The sequence below is a fragment of the Oryzias latipes genome, chromosome 14, assembly GCF_002234675.1.
Source record: "Oryzias latipes chromosome 14, ASM223467v1".
NCBI classification, from domain to species: domain Eukaryota; kingdom Metazoa; phylum Chordata; class Actinopteri; order Beloniformes; family Adrianichthyidae; genus Oryzias; species Oryzias latipes.
The window spans coordinates 12609063-12629816 of NC_019872.2; the positions used below are offsets into that span (position 1 = coordinate 12609063).

At 39.5% G+C, this 20754-nt stretch overlaps 2 protein-coding genes across 2 annotated transcripts; both read right to left on the bottom strand.

Moving 5' to 3' along the window:
* Positions 1-2264: 2264 nt before the first annotated feature.
* pigs (phosphatidylinositol glycan anchor biosynthesis class S) lies at positions 2265-7199 on the bottom strand. Its single transcript, XM_023962352.1, has 12 exons — positions 7068-7199; positions 6372-6511; positions 6166-6277; positions 5999-6088; positions 5825-5916; positions 5472-5712; positions 5246-5388; positions 5042-5156; positions 4804-4949; positions 3905-4005; positions 3615-3825; positions 2265-2832 (listed from the first exon to the last, which is right to left on the bottom strand). The coding sequence occupies exons 1-12, from the start codon at positions 7084-7086 to the stop codon at positions 2554-2556; spliced, it is 1689 nt and encodes a 562-aa protein (XP_023818120.1). The 5' UTR covers positions 7087-7199; the 3' UTR covers positions 2265-2553.
* A 626-nt stretch (positions 7200-7825) lies between these two features.
* On the bottom strand, positions 7826-18487 carry aldoc (aldolase, fructose-bisphosphate C). The gene is made up of 9 exons (XM_011483554.3): positions 18316-18487; positions 11986-12102; positions 11242-11453; positions 11076-11130; positions 10831-10991; positions 10655-10738; positions 10382-10556; positions 9475-9674; positions 7826-8902 (listed from the first exon to the last, which is right to left on the bottom strand). Exons 1-9 carry the CDS (start codon positions 18458-18460, stop codon positions 8810-8812), a joined length of 1242 nt encoding a protein of 413 aa, XP_011481856.1. The 5' UTR covers positions 18461-18487; the 3' UTR covers positions 7826-8809.
* Positions 18488-20754: the final 2267 nt, after the last annotated feature.

Genomic DNA, 20754 nt, shown 5'->3' on the forward strand with positions numbered 1-20754 from the left:
AAGAACATGACCCCAGCAAACTTTTCTGGGTATTTATTAATGAAAAAGGTTTAAAACTGTCATTTTTTGGATAGGTTGCTAGAATACAAATTCCACCAGATGTAGCTAAATCTTTTTCAGCACAAGTTTCAAGAAAGCCTCAGTGTCTCAGCTCCTCATCACTATCAGTAGAATAAAAACATCTTTACCAAATCTGCTCAAATGTATTTTCTTAACCCCACTGTATCTCTTTTGGGGTCACAGGGCTGCTGAAGGATGACTTGGGCACTGTTGGGTACACCCTGGAGAGACTGAGCCACACAACCACACTCACACTTATAGGGGCAATTTAGATTAATCAAATAACCTATGAAGCATGTTTTTAGACAGGAGTTGCTGGAGAAAACCCATGCATGCACAGAAAGAATACGCAATCTCAACACAGAAGGGTGCCAAATGGGTTGAACCAGGTCCTTCTTATTTTGAGGCAAGAGGGTTAACCACTATACCACAGTGCAGCCCCTACTCAAACATCTACACATAAACAATGTTTGCCCTGAAATCGTCCTTAAAATTATCATCAACATGAAAACTGATGATAGATGAGATTTTAGTGTTTAGTGTCAGAACATTTTCTTTCTAACCCTATCTTTAAACTAATTTGCTTGTTTTATATCATTTATTGTGGTGTACATAACTATTTTTGTCATCAAGTATGAAGCCATGAATAAAGATTGATGATTGACTCCCTATACGGTGCTCAAACCTGGGCTTTTAAAAAAAAAAGATGCTTTCTAATCTGCGAGTTTTCGGTCAAATAAAGCAATAAATTAAATTCAACATTAACAGTAATAACATGCAACACGTGTTTGAAATGGAGGCAGGAGCTTAGCTTTTCAATGCCTACCCCTTAAATAAACTAAAATTATACTAACAAGAGGTCAATGATAGATAAATAATATAATCATTATAATTGAACAATCCTAAACGGGTTGATCATCAATAATAATAATGGTAGCAACAACATTATATGTTTATATGTGACTAGGTAGGTTTACTACTACAATCTTTGGTTGATATTGTTAATGTTAAAAAATATCTTCATACATGCTGCTATTTATCATATATTCTTGTACTGTTCCCAAAGCCTACATGGCTGTAACTGTTTTTTATATGTTTACATTGATTTTAGTTTAAACCAAGGACTATTACATATTTCTTGCTGTACACACTGAGATAAAAAAATCCCCCATGGTTTGTTTGTACCGTTGGTAATTCAAAATGTCCCGTTCCTCTTAGGTTATTGTTAGGAGTGATTAGAAACAGAATAGTTAGAAACTCCCTTTTACATTTTATTACACTAACTTTTACTTTTTATTACACTGATGGTTTAAACTTGATTCACTATATATTATCGTCTCAAAATTATATTACAGAATACAACCAAGACTATTGTCTCGTAACATTCCTTCAGCATCCTCCCCATTCATCTTTGTGTGTCCTGGTGTATGCGGTCTGGCAAATGTCTGTGATAACCTCGGAGAGATCTGACACTTTAAGCTCTCTGACCTTCGAACATCTAGCCTGCATCAACTTGGGGGTGGATTTTTGTGGTGGATTCATGATCCATCGGATGAGGTTCTGAATATGCAAATGCAAGGTATATATACCAAGCCTATTTCTGAGTTCCTTTGTTCAGACTTTGAGCTCCGTTGTTCGGACTTTGATGCAACAACCCTGTTCATCTGTCTGTAACCCTCCGTACAAATTTGTGCTCTTTGTGCGGAGTAAACCTGCAAAAGATAAGTAACTGTCTCCGAGTCATTATTCATTTATTTCTGTGTGCAAGAACCTGACGGGGTACGAACCTAATATATTTAATACAGTGCTTTCTAGATAATTCAGTTTCTTCACAGTTATGGTAGTTTTTTTTCCTACAATAACATTTTTTGGAGTTACATGCGTTATCTCAGAACTGTTTGATAATTTACAAGATCATGTTTTAATAATTTTGACTGTTGATTAGTAATTTAGATGTAATCTGGATTTCTACCTATTCCCCCATGTCATCACAGTAGGTAAGGATAATGTAGTCAAGGAAGTGTTTAACTTTATTATGGAAAGATTTTTTACGATTTGTGTTTTTATGCTTCTGTTTTCCATGATAGTTTCCAGTCAATTATCCCTAAAGACGTGTTTTCTTGTACATTTTCAACTGACCTAGTGCAAAAAGCGTAATTTTATTCCAACTGGTTGAATGAATGCGACAAATAGGGCCAGAGAAATAAGGCAAACCTTAGTGTTTACTTGTAACAAACTTAGAACAGCTCAAATATAAAACATCATGAATCAAGCATTTAATCCCAACATCAAATACAGCAGCTTTTCTTTAAAACCTCTTAGCAGACCTTTATTAAAAAAAAAAAAAGGAGTTAACCTCAAACATCACTTTAGTGGAAAAAGAAAATCCTCCATGCTTGCATTTGTACTATCGTGTAAAAACTACAAACAAAAATGTTTGTTTACCAGTGCTTTTTTTTTTGTTCATTCAAATTTCTGCAGCTCAAGTGTCTCTCAGTCCTTCTTGGCTTGTTTTTCTCTGTACCGTTGTCTGGCTTCAGATCCCATCTTAAGCAGTGACAACAAAATGGGCACACACATAGGCAGGAAAAGAGGAATATAGATGGCAAATTTCTGGTCATCGGGAAAGTAGAGGAGGTGGAGGAGGGAAGGATCAAAAAAGGCTTTCTCAGACGCCAAGATGGCCTCTTTGCTGTACTGTAGGGCAAAGCCAAGGTTCCCGGCCTCCAGCTCAGCCACAGCCAGCTGCACAGATGTGACAGCACTGGACACCTAAGAGACAAACACAAAACTCCCACTGTAAGTGCAATCCTATAATAAACATTCCTTAAAAACCCACTCAGAGGAAAATGGTGTTTTCAACATGTTTTTGTAGCATTTTTCTGATGATGGTGGTGGAATAAATCAAGCTTTAAATAGCATTTCTAAGTATTACTGTATTGATATTGGTGTGAATCAAAGGGAGACCAAAAAGGCAGTTTGAAAAATATAATGTTTGGGACCACAAGCTCCCTGCTCTGCTCCATTCTGATGCGTTCACTTGCAGAAAAACAGATCCGTGTACGTCTTCGCTGGATAGCTCCGATGTTTTTGTAGAGGGGCTGTAAGCTACTGGTAGAGTGTGTAAACAGAGAGCTCTCAGCATTTGGGGAGGGGAAGAGAGGGTGGAGTTGATCTGCCCTAACGGTACAGATTCAGGGGTGAGTTTTAATGAAGCACTGATGCTCTGCAGAAACTGTCTTAGAATCCAACAGTTTAAAAAAAAAAAACGTGGCTAAAAATTGCACAAATCATAATTAAAAGACCACTGGGAACATTTTATTTGTTATAGAGGTTATTTGCTCTAACATCCTAATTTTCAGCTTACATAGAAGCTGCCGTAAAACTTTCTATGGTCTGGTTTTCACTACAGTTTCTCTCACAGTTGAAATAATAAAAGCTAAAGTAATTTAGGGCTTAAAAAAAGGGCCAAGTTCACCCCCCTTCCTGCAGAAGCACATATGAATAAACAACACAGACAAAGAAATGTTTTTACAGCTGAGGATGCCGTCTACCTGCTGGGCAATGTTGTCGTTTATGACAATGTTTCCAATCTGGTCCAAGAGCTGCGCTAGAGAAGTGATGGTTGTGGTCGCCGTAGCAATATTTTCCACACTCCGACTCCACATGAGACGGTCCAGCTCCCAGTCAGCCAGTCCTACGCTGCCGCACGGAGCCACCAAGAAGCCTGGGGGAGGAGGGGAGGACTCCATGCCCACCAACAGCCTAAAACGACACGTTAATGGGACGTTTCTAGTGTGAAGCAGAGAAAGACGATTTGCTCCAGAGGAAAAAACTTTTTTACCGAAGTTGCGTCAGGAAAACCCCCATGACTTCAGCCATGTTTATGTTGATGTTGACAGGAAACTCAGCCTCTGGTCCATAGAGATTTTTAACATTATACACCTAAAGAAACAGTAGTAGGTGAAAGTAAGTAAGGCTCCAAAAATATGCCATTTATTGCAAGATATGTCAAGTCCCAGAGGAATAAGATTGAACACATTTAGCAAAAAAGAGCACAGATACAAAGGTCTGATTCCATGTTGTTGGATTTGTTTCCATGTGACGAGTTGAGATGTATATTATCGATGTAAATAGCTCTAATTAGAAGTTAAGAACCAGATTATGATAACAATGTGAAACAATACATAGTTAACTAAAGCTTAAAAGTGTTTTTTAAGCAATTAAATTAAGTCTTTGACAAATGTTCACATTTAATGGATTACATGTGTTATATTCTGTATGTCTAAGTGCAAATATGTCTACTTATGAATAATAGTAATTATAATGGCATAGTTTATACCCACATATACTTAAAAATATATATATACCGGTATATTGTTCCAATTTTACTCCACAAGAGAACATTTTGGCTGCATAAATTATATAACACAAAGTAAAGTAAGAAAAAAAATGTACCATCCTGTTAAAGACCCACTTTAGAGAAATTTAAGCTTAGAATTGCATTTCTTCATTCAAATCGTTGTAAATTAGTAGCAGGCAAAAAAAAAAAAGAGCCTTTTTTGACGTAAAATATATGATGAGACAAGCTCCTTGTGTCCTCGAAAACAATCGTTTTATTTTATTTTATTTGGAGTTAAAAACACTCAATTATATTTAAAAGACCACTGGGAAGGCTTTTAAAATATCTCAAAAGATGATCAGAGTGAGTCTTTAACATCATCCAAAGATCAGTCTTCTTACCATAATCCCCCCCCAACGCGGAGAGTGAAATGCATTCGAAGGAACATCCATTTTCTTGTGGTCCTGAATGTAAAGTGGTGAATGCTGGGCGTCTGGCACATACAGAAGAAAATTCAGCACCGGGTTGGAGGAGGCAGCATTGGAACCTGGAGTTGAATGAGACTAACGTAAGAAAAAACGGCTCCCCTTTTTTCCATTGTATTCTATCGCCAGTATTTGCAAGTAACAACAGTTTTACCAAGTCTGGCCTCCACTGGGTTGATGACATGAGCAAGGCTGTCGGCGTGAAGTATGAAGGCGCCGCGGTCGTTGTTATAGCGCGGGTTGACACCCAGCATGGCGTAGTGTAGCATCTGTTAAAAGCAAATGAAGAACAAAGCTGCAGGGTGACTTTTCATGATGACTCTGAACTTTGAAACGTGTGCAGTGCTGCCTCTCGTACCTGAGAGTCTATGCTGAAGTTGGCCAAAGGAGAAAGTTTGGTAAGAAAAGGCTGGATGTAAGTCTGAACAGCACCTTCTATGTCCCAATGGAGCCTGTGTGACCTTGGGTCAGGGTTCAACAGACTGAAAGTTATCTCATAACCTAAAAAAGGTAAGGACAAGCACAGAATATAAGCGGAAAAAGGACTGCAAAGAAATGTTACCAAACCATAGATAAAAACCAACCTGGACTGAATGTAAAGGCTCTCATACTATGAGTCATACTTTCTTTGCTGCCAGGGTTGAAACGGACTCGATCACTGAGGGCAGCTGTGATGTCCGTGTGACTAAAAGACATCACCTGAAGCACCTGCTTGATTTGAGGCTTCAGGACATCCAGTAGCTGCTCTACCGTCTTTCCTGCTCTCATCTCAGCATTGATGCGTAGGATGGCCGTCCGGCGTTGACCAATATACACTTTGACATTCTAAAGAGGATTTTAAAAAGTTTTCTTTACAATCAAGAGACTAAAATGACTGAAAGCTATGAGTTTAAAAAAAAAAAATCACTATTACAATAGAAGTATGAACAGCTTTTACCTCTGGTAGCAGCGAGGAGACCTCAGGAATCACATACACCACTGAAGAACCACACGGACTTTCACTGAGCATGTGCAGAGATAGATCCGCCTCTGGAAAAGGACACAGATACAGACAGAAGTAACTATACATGAGGTTTCACTGACACAACACACTATTTGGTAGGTAGTTCACCTGCAGCGGTGGGCTTGCCCAGAGCCTCCTCTTCCATAATTGTAGCTGTTTGGTACTTTATTTCATGAGTATACCTCAAAACTGTGTTCTCTAGAAATGGGAGAAACCGTTATTCATGCTGGTATGGACTGCATGACCTCAAAATCCAGGATTCTAAAGTGCGTCACCATCCACTGCATGCTCCTCATCCTGCGTCTGGGTCAGGGGGAGCCTCTTCTGCTGCTCAGGTGTCAGGGTGCCCCGTGCAAACACAACTTCAACATCAGCACTTAAATGCAGCTGCAAGGAGAGATAAAGACTATTCCAACACACAAACGCAAAAGGAAGATACGTTAACCGGGGAGTTTGGTGATATCCCGGAACAGAGACAGACCTGCAGTTTAGAGAGGTCTTTTATCTGGCTGAAAGGTAACCAGGCGCGGTAGGTTTCAGTCGTTCGCCACCACAAGGGGACCCCAACGACGATGACCACGGCGGCGATAGACAGGGCAGCAAGCTGACCTCGTCTGCGCTCTGAGAGAAATGCCAGAAGTACATTGTTGTTGCTAATTGTTCAACATAAGACAAATGTCTTTGGTTACAAAAAACAACTTATATTTGATTTATATTTCACTAAACAGCTTGCTTAAAAAACTGCTATTGTTCGTCATTTTGCATCTAAATAGAAGGACAGTTAAGTTCAAATAAAATAAAAATTTATGAAACTTTCTTCCAAATTCTAAATAAATCAATCAAATATGTAACTGTTTTTAATGGTTAAATTAAACGGCCAAATAATCCTGATACCTATATCCGGGGAGATATTAAAGTCATTGTTGACATTTCAGATGATTTAAAATGTTAGAAGACAAAGATATAAGAATAAAACTGTTTGGTTGCACTTGTCTTGAGCAGGCAGTATGTAGCTAATTAGCTGTTAGCATCAGAGCGTCATAACAAGACAAAAATGACCAACAACTACATCATCTATTATTGTCTCAACATGAACATTTACAACATAGTACATTTAATTCCACAAACGTTCACATTAAAAACTCATAGAAAGAAACCGAGCAATGAATTCACTCACCCACTTCCGTGGTGGCCATTTCTGTCAATGAAAGTAGTGCGCTCGTTGACACGACAGACGTAGCCACGTGTGTCACGTGACAGCTGAAACAAAATGCGTATAAAGCAAAAGTCTAGATATTACTGATATGTAGCTACAGTTTCTTTAAGAGTAACACAATGTTCTAATACGCCATTGTTATAATGGTCTAATGAAAACCCTGGTAAAATTCAATTTCAGATAAAATGACTGTCACCGCCGGCTCCCCGGGTGTTATTTTTTAACGTACTTAAAAAAAACAGTTTCTCAACAGCGCCTCCTGTGGTGATAGGCTGACCTATCCAATTGATCCCAGAGATTTCTTCCTCTTTTGAACAAATATATTCTTGCGGGATTCTGTTTCTAGTAGAAGTATATTAAGTGTAATTTATGCTGCTATGAATGACACGGCAAGAACAAGTCATTTTAAATCTTACATAAATTTATTTAAATTTCACTTAAACTCTTTCTGACTGAAACTGAATTTTCGTCCATTATAATCTTATGGATGATTTTTCTAAATGACAAGGCAGCTAGTAATGTGACAAAATATTGTACCAACAGAATAACCCAGACAGGGGTTTATAAATGTACAAGAGCATATTAATTTAAATACTGAAGGTAATAAAAGTAAAAAAACATGAACTTTAAAAACATTTACTTGCTCCAAAAAAATAAAAATAAGGCAAAAGAGGCCACAGTCAAACCAGAGGGGATCGAACACAAAAATGGAGTCTCCATCAGGTTTAATGTGTATTTTAGTTTATTATCTCCACTACATGACACAGCGTGTTTCAAGAACAATATTAACATCACAAACAGTATTTCAACAAAGCAGTGAATGTTTCTGTGCTGCTGGTCCCACATGTTGGTCCTTTTATTCATTTATTTTTAACATACATTTCAATAGACTTCCTCTGATCTTCCTAAGGGGCCAGCAGGGAAAAGCAGGACAGGGGGCAGAGGTGACACATGCATCACACAATATTGACACCTTCACATAACAAAACACATCAATTACTGCGTGACTCTGAGAGCTAATGTTATACAGAAAAGACACAAATGATGGTTTTAGTTCATGTATTAAGGTCCAGAAGGAACACAAGAAAAGAGTGGGGTGAAAGCCGGTGTGGAGCGGGTTTTTACAGTACCGTGTGATCTCTGCTGGGACCGTCTATCAGAAGGATAACCCAGTTCAGATCTTTCACCGTTCTCGTCGCCATACTGTGCTTTAACTGATGCCTACGTATTAGTTGGTCCCACTGTCAATGTGGATGTTGGTATGAGCCTATACGGTTTCAAACGGGAAGCGCAACACTAACACTCATGCAGATTTTAGCCTGCTCGGGGGCTCGCAGGGAGAAGGCACCTGACATGGAGGCAGGCGCATTTTCAAAGCGGCAAGAAACCAATACTGACCGATGATCTTCATCACATTCTGGAGCCTCTGGCTTCCGCTTTTCAGCCTCATCAGAGACACAAGCGTAACATTTCAAATTTGCCCCAAAACTGTCACAAACTGTTCGAAGAAGGGAAAAAAACTATAAGCCTGTTCCCTTTGAAATTTTAACATCACATTCTTTTAAAATACATTTATCTAACAATGTATATAACTCTGATATTAATAGAGAGCGCAGGCCTGTGGTCGATGTAGGAGTGAGAAGGGACAGAAGAGCAGATTTAAGACTAAGACTAGACCACGGCTGAATGTGGTCGTTCTATGTTTAGTAGGCGTGGTTCGCCACATAGAGAGACTGCGAGGCGGCGCTGCCGGATCCAGATGATGCGTACTTGCCAAGAGCCGCCAGGCCATTCGCCTGGAAAGGAAAAAACAAAAAAAGATTTTAGGGATGGAAAGACTTTTACTGTGCTTGGATGTGCATGCTTGATTTCAAAGAACGACCCGTGTTGTTTTCGAGGACATAGTTTCTGCAGAGCGGCAGGAGTTCATTTTAAGTTTGCTTCTAAATTGAGGGCGGGTCAATTGTGCCACACGCCACAAGAACATGTTAAACACACGGAAAAGACGATTCGATTTTCATTGGAGTGGGTCTTTAAGGTATTGGACGTTTTGTCCTGCCTATAGCCTAATATCTGAAAAACAGACGGACAGAGAGAGCGAGTACCAAGGATTAAAAAAAACTGGCTCCCAAAAGGCCCTATAGAAGATCTGACAAATCAGTCATTTGTTGCACCTAGATGGCTTTTGATTAGCTGGTCCAACTACTTTAAAACACCTTAAAGTTTAAACAAAGAGCCGTCATGACTGTCAACAACCCCAAAAGGCTGCGAAGTGAGTAAAAGGTACAATAGCAAAAGATCAGACCAGTTAGAGAATAATCTCCAGGGATTACGCAGAGTAAACAGATTTGCAGTTTCCAGTACTGACCTCAGCTCGCTTGATGAATTCCTCCGTGGCAGCTTTCTCATTGCTGAGCTCTCCCTTCCAGGCGCTGAGGGCGGAGGCCTGCAGGGCGCGGCCGTAGGAGAAGGTCAGAGCCCAGGGCTTGAGCAGCGGGCAGGTGTTGATGGCGTTCAGGTTCACACTGGCCTCCTCTTCAGACTGACCACCAGACAAGAATGTAACTCCTGGAGGGAAAAGGAAAAAAACAGGGATTTAAAAAAAAAACTATTCTAAAAAAAAAAAAAAAGAAGGAAAAAGTTCAGGAAAACTTTAATCGGTCCTAGTTTTAAAGGAAAAGGATGAGTTGTTTGGAGGAAAATGAGCCTCCATATTGGTGTAAATGTTTGCGTCACACAAAGAAATCTTGAGACTGAGGAAAAACTGCAGTTAGATTAACATCTTAAATTCAAAATGTGGTCCTTTGAACTTTTGATTAGAAAAACCAAATGTGCTTTGCTACAATACAAAGGGTTCTAAATAACTAGGGGTTTTATGTCTGAAGACTCGTTCATCCAGGATGGTTTCATTGCAGAAGAAGTTTGAAAAAAGGCTGACGTGGAGTCAGTCATTTAATCCTTAGGGGTTTTGTCTCTTATCCAACAGGTTTTCTCAGAGGCAAACGACCCTCATTAAAACATTTTATGTAATCAGGGATTTTATTTCAGCAAAATAAAACTTGAATTTTATTGCCAAAATGAAAATATAAACAGAAAAAGATGTTCAGCAGCAGATATACAAAACTGTACAAAAATGGCTCTACGACTTAAACCAGAAAAGCACCACGTAGGTGCAGTCCCTAAACAACTTTGAAGTCTTAACACTTGTGTGTCTGTGAAAAGGTTTGACACACAAATGTGAATAAATTCCATAGATTTTGGTGTGCATGTGTGACCTGTGACAGCTGGAGGCACGGTGCGGCGCAGGGCAGTGACGGTAGCCATGGCGATCTCCTGGTTGCTGTACTTGGTGGGACAGGAGTGTCCAGGAGTGACCATGTTAGGCTTCAGCAATGTCCCCTCCAGGTACACATGATGGTCTGAAAGAGCCTTGTAGACTGCAGCTAGGACCTTAGAGCAGGAGACAGAGAACGATAAAACTCTAACTTCATTCATGAAAAAGGAACAAGCTTCTGGAACACTGACGGGTGGAATTGATGTCCCTTTACCTTCTCTGTGACGTACTGACAACGCTTCAGGTCATGGTCTCCATCAGGAAGGATCTCAGGCTCCACAATGGGAACAATTCCATTCTAGGAAATGTAACAAGATATTTATGTTTTAGAGACAAGTTTGCTTTGAAACCCCCCGTTTTTCTTCTTCAACAAATCACTGAAACACAAACCTGCTGGCAGATGCTAGCGTATCGGGCCAGAACATTAGCATTCTCCATGATGGCCAGCTCAGAAGGCGTGGTATCGCTGATCTTCAGCACAGAACGCCACTTGGCGAAGTCTGCACCGTCTTTCTTGTACTGCGCACAACGCTCAGAGAGTCCGTCCAGACCTGCACACATTCAGACCCATCAATCAGAGACTGAGAGGTTTCTGTGAGGGTTAGGATTTCTGGGGGGAGGTTCCTGCTGTTTACCCTGAGTTGTGGTCTCTCCGTTGGTTCCGGCGAGGGGGACGACACCCTTATCGACCTAGAAAAAGAAGTTTGAAGATCTCTGATGAGGTTCAGACTCCTGGATGGAGTTTTTCCTCAAAACCTTCACTTTCATCAGTGAAAGCGTCTGCTATGATAGCTCGTTTACCTTGATGCCAACAACGATGCCACGGTCCTTGATAAGCTTGGCGAAGGGAATGCCATCATCGGTCTTCTGGTAGAGGGTTTCGTGGAAGAAGATGACCCCTCCGATGCAGCTGTCGATGCGCTGGTCGGCAGTGAAGAGCAGCTGGCGGTAACGGCGCCGGTTCTCCTCTGTGTTCTCAACCCCAATGGGGTTCAAACGCTTTGCCATGCTGCCTAAAAACACATTTATCAGCATCATTCATCACATGGACTCTGCTGCTGGTCATAGTTGACCTTAACATGTTCTGGAAAATGCAATATCCATTTATTAAATTTCATTACACATGTACATTATGTTCATATGGCTATGTATGTGCAATTATAGCTTAATGAATATTTACAAGTAAAGTTCTACATAATTCTGCAACACTGGATGTACACTTCATGCAACAATAAAATTAAAGAAATTCTGATTTTAAAAAGATTTATACGCTTTGAAAGGTTTTTTTTCTTCAAAAATATGTAAATAAACACTTTTTAAAAAGTATCCATTTTTTCTAAATTAAACAAAATACTGTGTTCTTAAACCCCTACGACCATCATACAGTTTTAAATAAGTCGTGCGTTTAAAAATGCATACGAGGATTCAAATTCAAATTCCAAACGTTAGATTTTCCAGTGAAGTTGTGAAGAAATACATTATTTGTCTGCAAATTACAGAACTTATTTTAACTTTATTTTTGGTGCGGTTCAAGCAGTGACGTACCAGTTGACTCATCTGCAGCCAGGATGCCCTTTCCTGGAGCTACTATCCTCTGAGCAATCTCCTGCAGCTCTTTCTTCTGCTCGGTTGTCAGTGCGGGGAACTGGTGAGTCATGGTGGCTGAAAGAAAGAGACCAGCGTTACTTTTGGTGCTGGACCTGGCGACCGCCCAGCACTGGCTTACAGTTTATGACCCTCTATTCTCTGCACTGAGGTGGACTTTTGTTAAGGCACCAAGAGGGAGGGAGGGGGGGGGTGTTGGGGCAGGAGAGGGGGCAAATAAAACAGCAGTAAAAGTACATTCAAAAATGGTGCCAAGTGCAGAAAATAACAGCAAAACTATTGAGCTACTTCACGGTTTCAATGGTCTGGAAAGAAGAAAATCACAGGATGTGGGAGGAGAAGCAGACCCATCACATGCAGCTAAGAGAGAGCCGACGAGTTAGCTCTCTGAATGCCTCAGCACTGTGCTCTCTCCATTCCTGTTCACCTTGTACACCTCAGATTTTCAGCACAACCTTAGAGTCAAGCCACTTCCAGAAATTCTCTTATGACTGTGATTGTGGGGTGTATAAGCGGTGGACGGGAGGAAGAGTCCAGAAGGCTGGTGGACGGATTTGTGGAGTGGGGCTGGAGAGAATCACCTGCTGCTCAACGTGGACAAGACCCAGGAAATGGTGATCGACTTGTGAAGGAAGGGGACAGTCTTTCAGCCTCTCTGCATCCTGGGCAGGGATGTTGAGGTGGTGGAGGAGTACAGATACCTGGGAAACTATCGACAGCAAACTGAGCTGGAGGAGCCACAGTACTGCTGTGTACAGAAAGGCCTGCGGCAGACTCTACTTCCTAAGGAAGCTGAGGTCCTTTAAAGTGTGCAGCAATATGCTGGAGATCCTTCTACCAGTCTGTGGTGGCCAGGCCTTGTTCTCCTCTGTGGTCTGCTGGGGAAGCAGCATTGCAGTCAACAGACTGAAGAAGCTGATCAGGAAGGTGGGTTCTGTCATTGGCTGCAAACTGGAATCGTTTGAAGCAGTGATGGAGAGGAGGTCACTGAACAAGATCTTATCCATCATGGACAACCCAGACCATCCTCTCCACCCTGTTCTGGACTAAACAGCAGAGCTCCTTCTCTAGGAGGCTCAGACAGCTCCGCTCCAAAACTGCCAGATACAGGAAATCCTTCCTACCCAAAACAATTCAACTCTACAATAACTCAGTGTAGCAGATGACCTTTGCACTTTTTACACATTGTTACCCATTTGTAAATAGTCTTTAAATTATACTGCCCTATTTGTTTACATTTCTGCTACATTGTTGTTTTTCATATTATTCTATATTCTATTATGTTTACTGCTATGGCAACGCACAAATTTCCCATGTGTGGGATCATTAAAGTACTTCTGATTCTGATGTGAGGAAAGGCTAAACAAACAAAAAAACAATGACATTCATACCATTTGGAATTTATAATTTAGGGGGAAAAAAAGGCTTTAATGATTTTTGCGCCCTCAGATACACAAACAGACTGTGATGTGTTCAGGACAACACAATCCTTCAGTTCCCTTACACCTTCCTCCCTCTGCTGCATATAAGCCGTTAAGCAACTCCTCTCCCTCCGTCTGCATCTGAATCACAGCAGACAGAAGGGGTGGGGGTGGGGGGAGGGGTATGAAACCAGGAGTGCTTGAACAGTTAGTCTCCACCATATCTGCAGGACTACGTACATCACAACTCACTGCCCTCTCCTCTGCAACATTCCAGCCTCCACTATTGTAAATTCTTCATGTAAATCAAAGATTTACAAAAATATTGCATTGGTTTCCACCGATTATTTAACATTGAAGTCTGCAGTTGGTGTAAAACCTCACAAACCGACCCCACAGGGTTGGTAAAATTCCACTAGAATGTGTCCTCCCACTCACACAGAGAACACCAGGGTACAGGCTCAGGCTCGTCTTTCTGGTTGACTGCACCGATTGCTGAGCCCTCGCTGATCACAGTTTTATTCACAGCCTCACAATTCCAATGGGATGAGCTGCTAAAAAAAAAAAAAAGGGATCAGCTCATCTGCTGAAGGGGGCAGGAAGTTAGGACTTTAGCCCCAGTCTGCTGCATCAATATTTTTTAGGAAAAAGATTTTATATTTTTTGGTTTAATCTCCCTGTGTGTGGATGATTTCTTGTAAAAAAAAAAAAAACATGGAAAAACTAGGCCAGCAAGTCAATTAAAAGCAAGCAGGAGTGCTACATAAAAATATGACAGATTTATGACTTTATAAACACTAAATTCTTCAACAAGGTCACTTGAGTGCGAGGGACCATAGCCAGATATGTTCTGTACCCAATGGTAATCCACAGATTAAAGCTATGATGCAGATCTTTGGAGCACAGAGCAAAGACACTGCAGGTGCAGCATAAGCAACAGTTATGAAACTGCTATTGATTACATAGCAGACTCAAAGAGCCTGCAGCTCGTCTCCCAGGGGGCAGAGTTAGGTCAAAATATAACCTGCAGGAAGACATCTCTAGTGGATTTCAGGAAGTATTTACACTTAATAAAGACAAAGCCATGTTTGAAGGAATATGTGGAATTTAGCTCCATTGTGGGTGCAACTCCACCCTCCCCCTGTGAACCAAAGGGCAGTCATGCTCCGCAAATAACCACAACACTTGCATGCTTCAACAATACAGATGAATTTGGCCATTTTTGCGTCACAGCACAAGTGTAACAGAATGGGGCTCTGGATAATGTAGGATTTATTTCATCGATGCTTCTCCTCACTGATAAAAATGGACCTTGAGAGCTCAATGACACGGTTTAAGGTTACAAGCTAAACTCAACAGAGGGCACAAAGGGAAACCTTAGGAGGGTACAAGAGATGGTATTTATGGATGCCAATCCCACTGTTCTGTAACCTGAAGCACCTGGTCTATTGATCATAAACTGATGACTGGGTTGAAGTTGGTGGAGCCAAGGTGCAACACCAACTTCCTGTTTGAGGCTAGAACAAATGTGGTCAGAACAGGTCACCAAACAACCAGGAGTGGGGGGGGGGGGGGGGGGGGCATATTCTTTAGCAGGCCAGTTCCTATTCATCGCAATGTAAAATGTTCCAACTTTAAACCAAACAATTAATATCTTTCATGTTTCTTGCAAATAAATAAATAAATAAAACAAAACATAAATTCTGTGGCTACATTTATTGATATGCCAAATATTTTCTGTTGTTTATAAATGTGGGTCTTTTAAGTGGCCAGTGGCAGATCTTCTGCTCTACAATGAATTTTACCAAAGGCCAAACCACTCCCTGCCTTTTATTGGGTCTTTTCAGAAAAGCTCAAGTTTAATGATGTTCAGTCAACATGGCGACAACAACAGAGTAAAACACACGGTTGAAATGAGAATTCGCCTCCAAACTAAAAAAAAAAATCAGAGTAATTTAGACACAGGGCGGGTCATTTCTGGGGGGGGGTCAGGTTATACACAGGAGATTCCTCTGTGTTATGGATTCAGAAATTTGAGTTCAATTCAAAGGTCTCCTAGAAAATCCATTGACTGCATATTAGAGCAGGACTTTCAAACAGGAAGTACCCCCGCTGGCTCCAAGAAGCCAAAATCCCACAGATGTTTATAGAGTCAAAGTGGTAGTAAATCAAATCCATTTCAGGTGCTCAAACTGTAACTTCAATAAACCCTTAAGAATAAAACAAAAAAACTAAAACTTTTGTTGTTTTTTGTTGACAACCACGTGTGTCAAGTGGAGACAGTAAAAAAATTCAAAAACAACGACCATGTAGAATAAAACTATTCTACTTTGTAGTCATCATTGGAAATATAAGATCCTTAAAGTTTTTATGCAAAGTTAAAACAAATTATTGTAAAAGTTTTAAATTCCAAATTTAACATACAAAACATGAGAACTTAACACTTATGAGAAGTGTTTAAATATATTTATATATAAACAAAACAAACTGCTTATTATACATTTGTGTGTTATATTAATAGATAAAATGTAAAATGTTAATGTTAAAAATGAATGCTATGTATAATTTCTAATTTGTCTTTGCATTTTTCCTTTAAACTGAATCACTAATTAATAATACAGTTTAATTTCTGTTGCTGGCAATGATTAATATCTTCATGACTGACCCCTGCAGCACCACCAAACTAATGCAGACTGACCTACAGCATGTACTTGAGGGAAGAGTACATTTAGTTCAAAATGAACCTTTCAAACATTGATCTCTGAAAAACAAAAATAACAGACAAAAACTTAAAACTTAGGTACTTTAGCTAGGCTTATGCTGATGTGGATCTTTAAAAAACAAATCACTATCAGAAATATTTATAGAAACAATAACTCTTTACCAAATATTGGCATTAAAATGAAAAACAAGATGTATTTATGAGAGTTTTACTTTAAGGCATTGGAATGTCTCAGACTATTGCTCCTGCCTGTTGCGCAGCAGCTTGCCTCAATAAAGCAAACATCATCCTGCATTGCGACATCAGTGGCAGAACCTCAGCTGCGTCACAAAACAAAAAAATAAATTAAAAAAAAAAAGGTAATCACCTGTTGATATGCAAGTAAGTAAATAAGACACACAAAATCCAGCTCACACCCCTCTGGAAAATAAATTACCCCCCCCCCCCCCCCCAAAAAAAAAGCACATGTTAAGTACTACATTAGCCCAAAGCATTGTGGAAAGTTATGATTTTAAAGAAATCCGGGGGAGGGTTCACAAGAAGGCACATCTGATGCCAGCCTGTTCATCACTTTTCCATCTTTGACCTTCAAAAGAAGCAGTTCAGTATGCACACAAAGATCACAAAGGTGGAACAGTTACAATAACAATGAGATTTATTTGGAAGCATTGCTGCAAGCATTAAGCTACAGCACATTTAAAGCTTGCTAAACTATGACAGCTATAGCATGAATGCAGCAGAAGACTCTGTGGGGGTGAACTCAATCAATCTACTTAAAAAAAAACTATTACAATTTTGACATTTTTTAAAGAAAGTATGGGTTTCATTACATTTTTTTGAAGCATCACGATCCGCCCCATGGACATTAATCTGGCTTGCTTTTCGCTCTACAATGCAAGTTGCAAGAGCTTCAAGATGGTGAAATGGCTCCTGCAGGGGCCTCACTAGTCAAAGGTAGAAAGCCTGCTTGCTGAATTAGGTTCGTTACCAGACAGGCTGGTGGCCTTGGCGCTGACAGACGTCCCTGTATTTGGGCTGGATCTATCCTCAGACCTTGATCCGGAATCACTAGCAGGAGCACTGTTACCCATGCGGCTCACTGACACAAGAGGCTCTACCGGACATGTCGCAGTTCAAAGAGAAGTTGACACTTGTGAAAATGTGCAGGTCATACTGCAACGACATTTCTATCCAAGATAAAGTTCATTTTATTATGTCAAAAAAATTAAAGAAATAAAGTGCTCTGTAGATAAAAAATATTTTTAAAAAAACCTACAAAAAATACCCCCCCCAAACAATAGGTAAATAATACATGGGTTAAATCAGACTAGCAAATATCTTTATGTCCCATAACCTCCGATGAGACGTTTAAATGTTAGAAAGCATTCTGTACACAGACCAAAAATAATTTTCATTTTTATAGTCATTTAAAATAATTAGGCCAAAACAGCCCTAAATTATAATCTCCATTATTTTTTCTGCTTTTGTACAAATATAAAGTAGTGTCTTTGATAATAATTAAATACATTTAATTGAAAAATTTAAAAAACAACTGATGCTTTTTCCACGTACATTTGCGTGATCTCATTATAGCGTGTTTCCTCGCCCCGCCCCCTCTCCGTCACATCAGTGGCTACGTGCGCTTCAACAGATACACCCCGACAGGAAACAACCTCGTCACCGCCTTCCCCCATAAGCTACCGCGATTACAGTCTGTAACGTGGGCTAAACCCGTTCTTAAATAACATAAATTATAAGTACTAGGGCCTGTTTGCCTTTAATGTAAACGTAAAGTCATTCCAACAGGCCGCTCTCCTTCACGTCCATCCTTGAAGGTCACCATAATTACGCCCTTCCTCCTCCTGTTGCGTATTTCGACGCTAAGACAATTTGATGTCTTTTTTGAAGTGAAAAAGTTTGTATTTATTGTATACATTTAAAATGAATGACAATATAAAAAGCCAATCAAAATTTATAATTCATTTCCAGCTAGCTAAAAAGTTAGCTTAAGATTGTGTCCAGCATCACTTTCCCATCAGCATCAATGTCGCCGTCATCTTTCATGTGATCCGTAATAAGAAGAGTGTGTGAAGGTGTAAAGCTGATCAGATTGAAGATGGTTCTCACCTGTTAAGAGATGTCGGAGTGGACACAGAGCAATGTAAGCTGTAGTCGGAGGATGCGAAGTCTCCTGTTTCAGTGCTGCAACGCAACGTGACGCTTTACAAAAAGGCTTCGATCGAATCGGGCGGAGCCAGCGCGATTGCGTCATGTGATGTCTTTACCACGCATGCGCTCTGAGGAGCATCCCTGTGAGTGAAACCGTGAAACGCAGGATGATTTGGCAGATTTTGTCCTCAAACTTGTAAAAATAAAATAAAAAACGAGACACTCACGCTTCGCATCAAAGACTTGTATTCATATTCTGACAGGTTTCCCCCTCGAAAATAAAATAAATAATGTTAGTTATTGCTTAATGAATATAATATCCTTGTATATTTATCAAAAACAATTTAGCTCAAACAAATAAGAGAAAGCTGCAAAAATATGAAATATTCTCGTTAATAAATATTGTGACAGCAACACTGCTCAAATAGGGCTTCTCCTCTTTCTCCTGTCCTTCTTCAAAATATATTCTTTGATGAAAAATAAATCATATGACCAGAGAGTAAAATAGTTTAAAACAAAGCAAGTAGTAAATACATATACGGCCTTTAAACTACAAATTTATGTAATTTTGACCAACAAATTTATTTTTTTAATAACAAAAAATTTAAAAAGAAAATTTCCATGTTCCCTATTTGTTGCATCGTATTTTCTTTAAACACACCTTTATTTATAGCTGAATCATGAAGACAGCCCTCTTGGTTCATCTCAGGTGAATGAATAATACTTAAATGGCAAAAGAAGAAAGTCGCAGTCTGGTTCACAGAATTTAAAGCCTTTGGCAAGTTCCAACCCATGTTGTGGTTTGAATAAAATCTGCTGAATGTTAAAAGCATAATTTGGTTTATAGTTCTGGACCCGTTTTCAAAATGGTGGCTATGATGAAAGACATGACTGATTAGAGGTGATTGGAGAGAGAAAAGTGGCTTTGATAGTTGGCTTCAGGTCATCTGCTTTGTTGGGTCTGGTGTCTCTCATCTCCCTCTGGACGACAGCTCATAGATGTTCTATTGCATTCAGGTCAGGGGAGTTTGCTGTTACACCAGTCATTGAACCAGCTATGGTATCACCATCTTCAATCACCTTCTTCATAGAGCTCGTCAACAGAGAGGTGCACATTCTAAACGGTTGCATTGACTGCATATTTTAGAGAACCCAGTGTGTGGGGCAAAGAATCTGTCAAAAAGAAACATTCAAAAAGACTATTTCCTATTTTTTCTGCAAAGTTGTGCTCAAACTATTAATTTGTGCACAACTTTGCAGAAAAAAATGAATGCACAATTTAGTTTTATGTTTGACATGTCTGTTGTAAACACTATTTGTCTTTGTTTATAATATGACTTTTCTTTACCAAATTACCCCTGTTAACCAACTGTCAAAATCACGTCACGGGGTCACAGGCATACTGTATACAATCCAGTCCCGAAACATGGATTGTTTAAATTTGCAGATGCGTAATACAATTTGTTTATTAAACTAAAATAAAATAGATCTACTCATGTAAAAAAATGTGCATGTCTGTCAAAATTGGCTGATATTAAGAGGATACCTAAACAATAACAGCTACGCTAACTCAAAGCTAAAGAAGGCTAACTGTCAGCTGACCGTTCCTGCAGTAAAAACCATCAAAATAAATAGATATTTAGATGACGTCACTAGGATCAGAATACCCAACTTTCTTTCTTCTTTTGAAATTTCTTTCTTTCTTTGTATGTTGTTCTAATTTTTGAGACTAAAGTTTGGGGATGTATAACCTTTAAGCCACAATCATCAGAATTACAATCAATATTCAATAAATCTTTGGGATACACAAGTTTTATTCTTGAAAGTGAATTGGCCAAAAAAGCAAATAAACATTAACATTTTTTTAGATGTACCTGTAAACACTGTTTGATTTCTTTAAAACTTAGTAGAAAATATGCAAGGGAAAATACCCTAACCAAAAAATGAATGTAAGAAATACTTATTAGGTCCAGAATTATTCTTTCATGTATTTTTAAACATTGTCCAGTATAGGAGAAAGGGCAAACAATGGGAGAAATTTTATTTAAAGCAGGTTTTAACTATAGGGTACATTTCTTAGATCAATCATTGTTTAAAGAGCAGAAAATATATAAGGTGACAAAAAAGCAAGGACGTAAATTTCTTTAAACAAAACGTATAACCTTCAGTATCTCCAAGAGAGACAGAGCAGCTCTAATAGCTGGATTAAAACATTTCAACTGACTTCAGTGAGCCAGAAAAACAAGTAAGAGATACAAAGAGCAAAACACCAAGTTTTCTAAAATATGTCCTTCCCGACAAAAGATTGACACATTAGAACATCTGGGGAAGTGTTTAGTGACCTGATAATTTGCTGAACTGCTCTGCTTTTCCTGGTTGAAACACAAACCCCTCTTC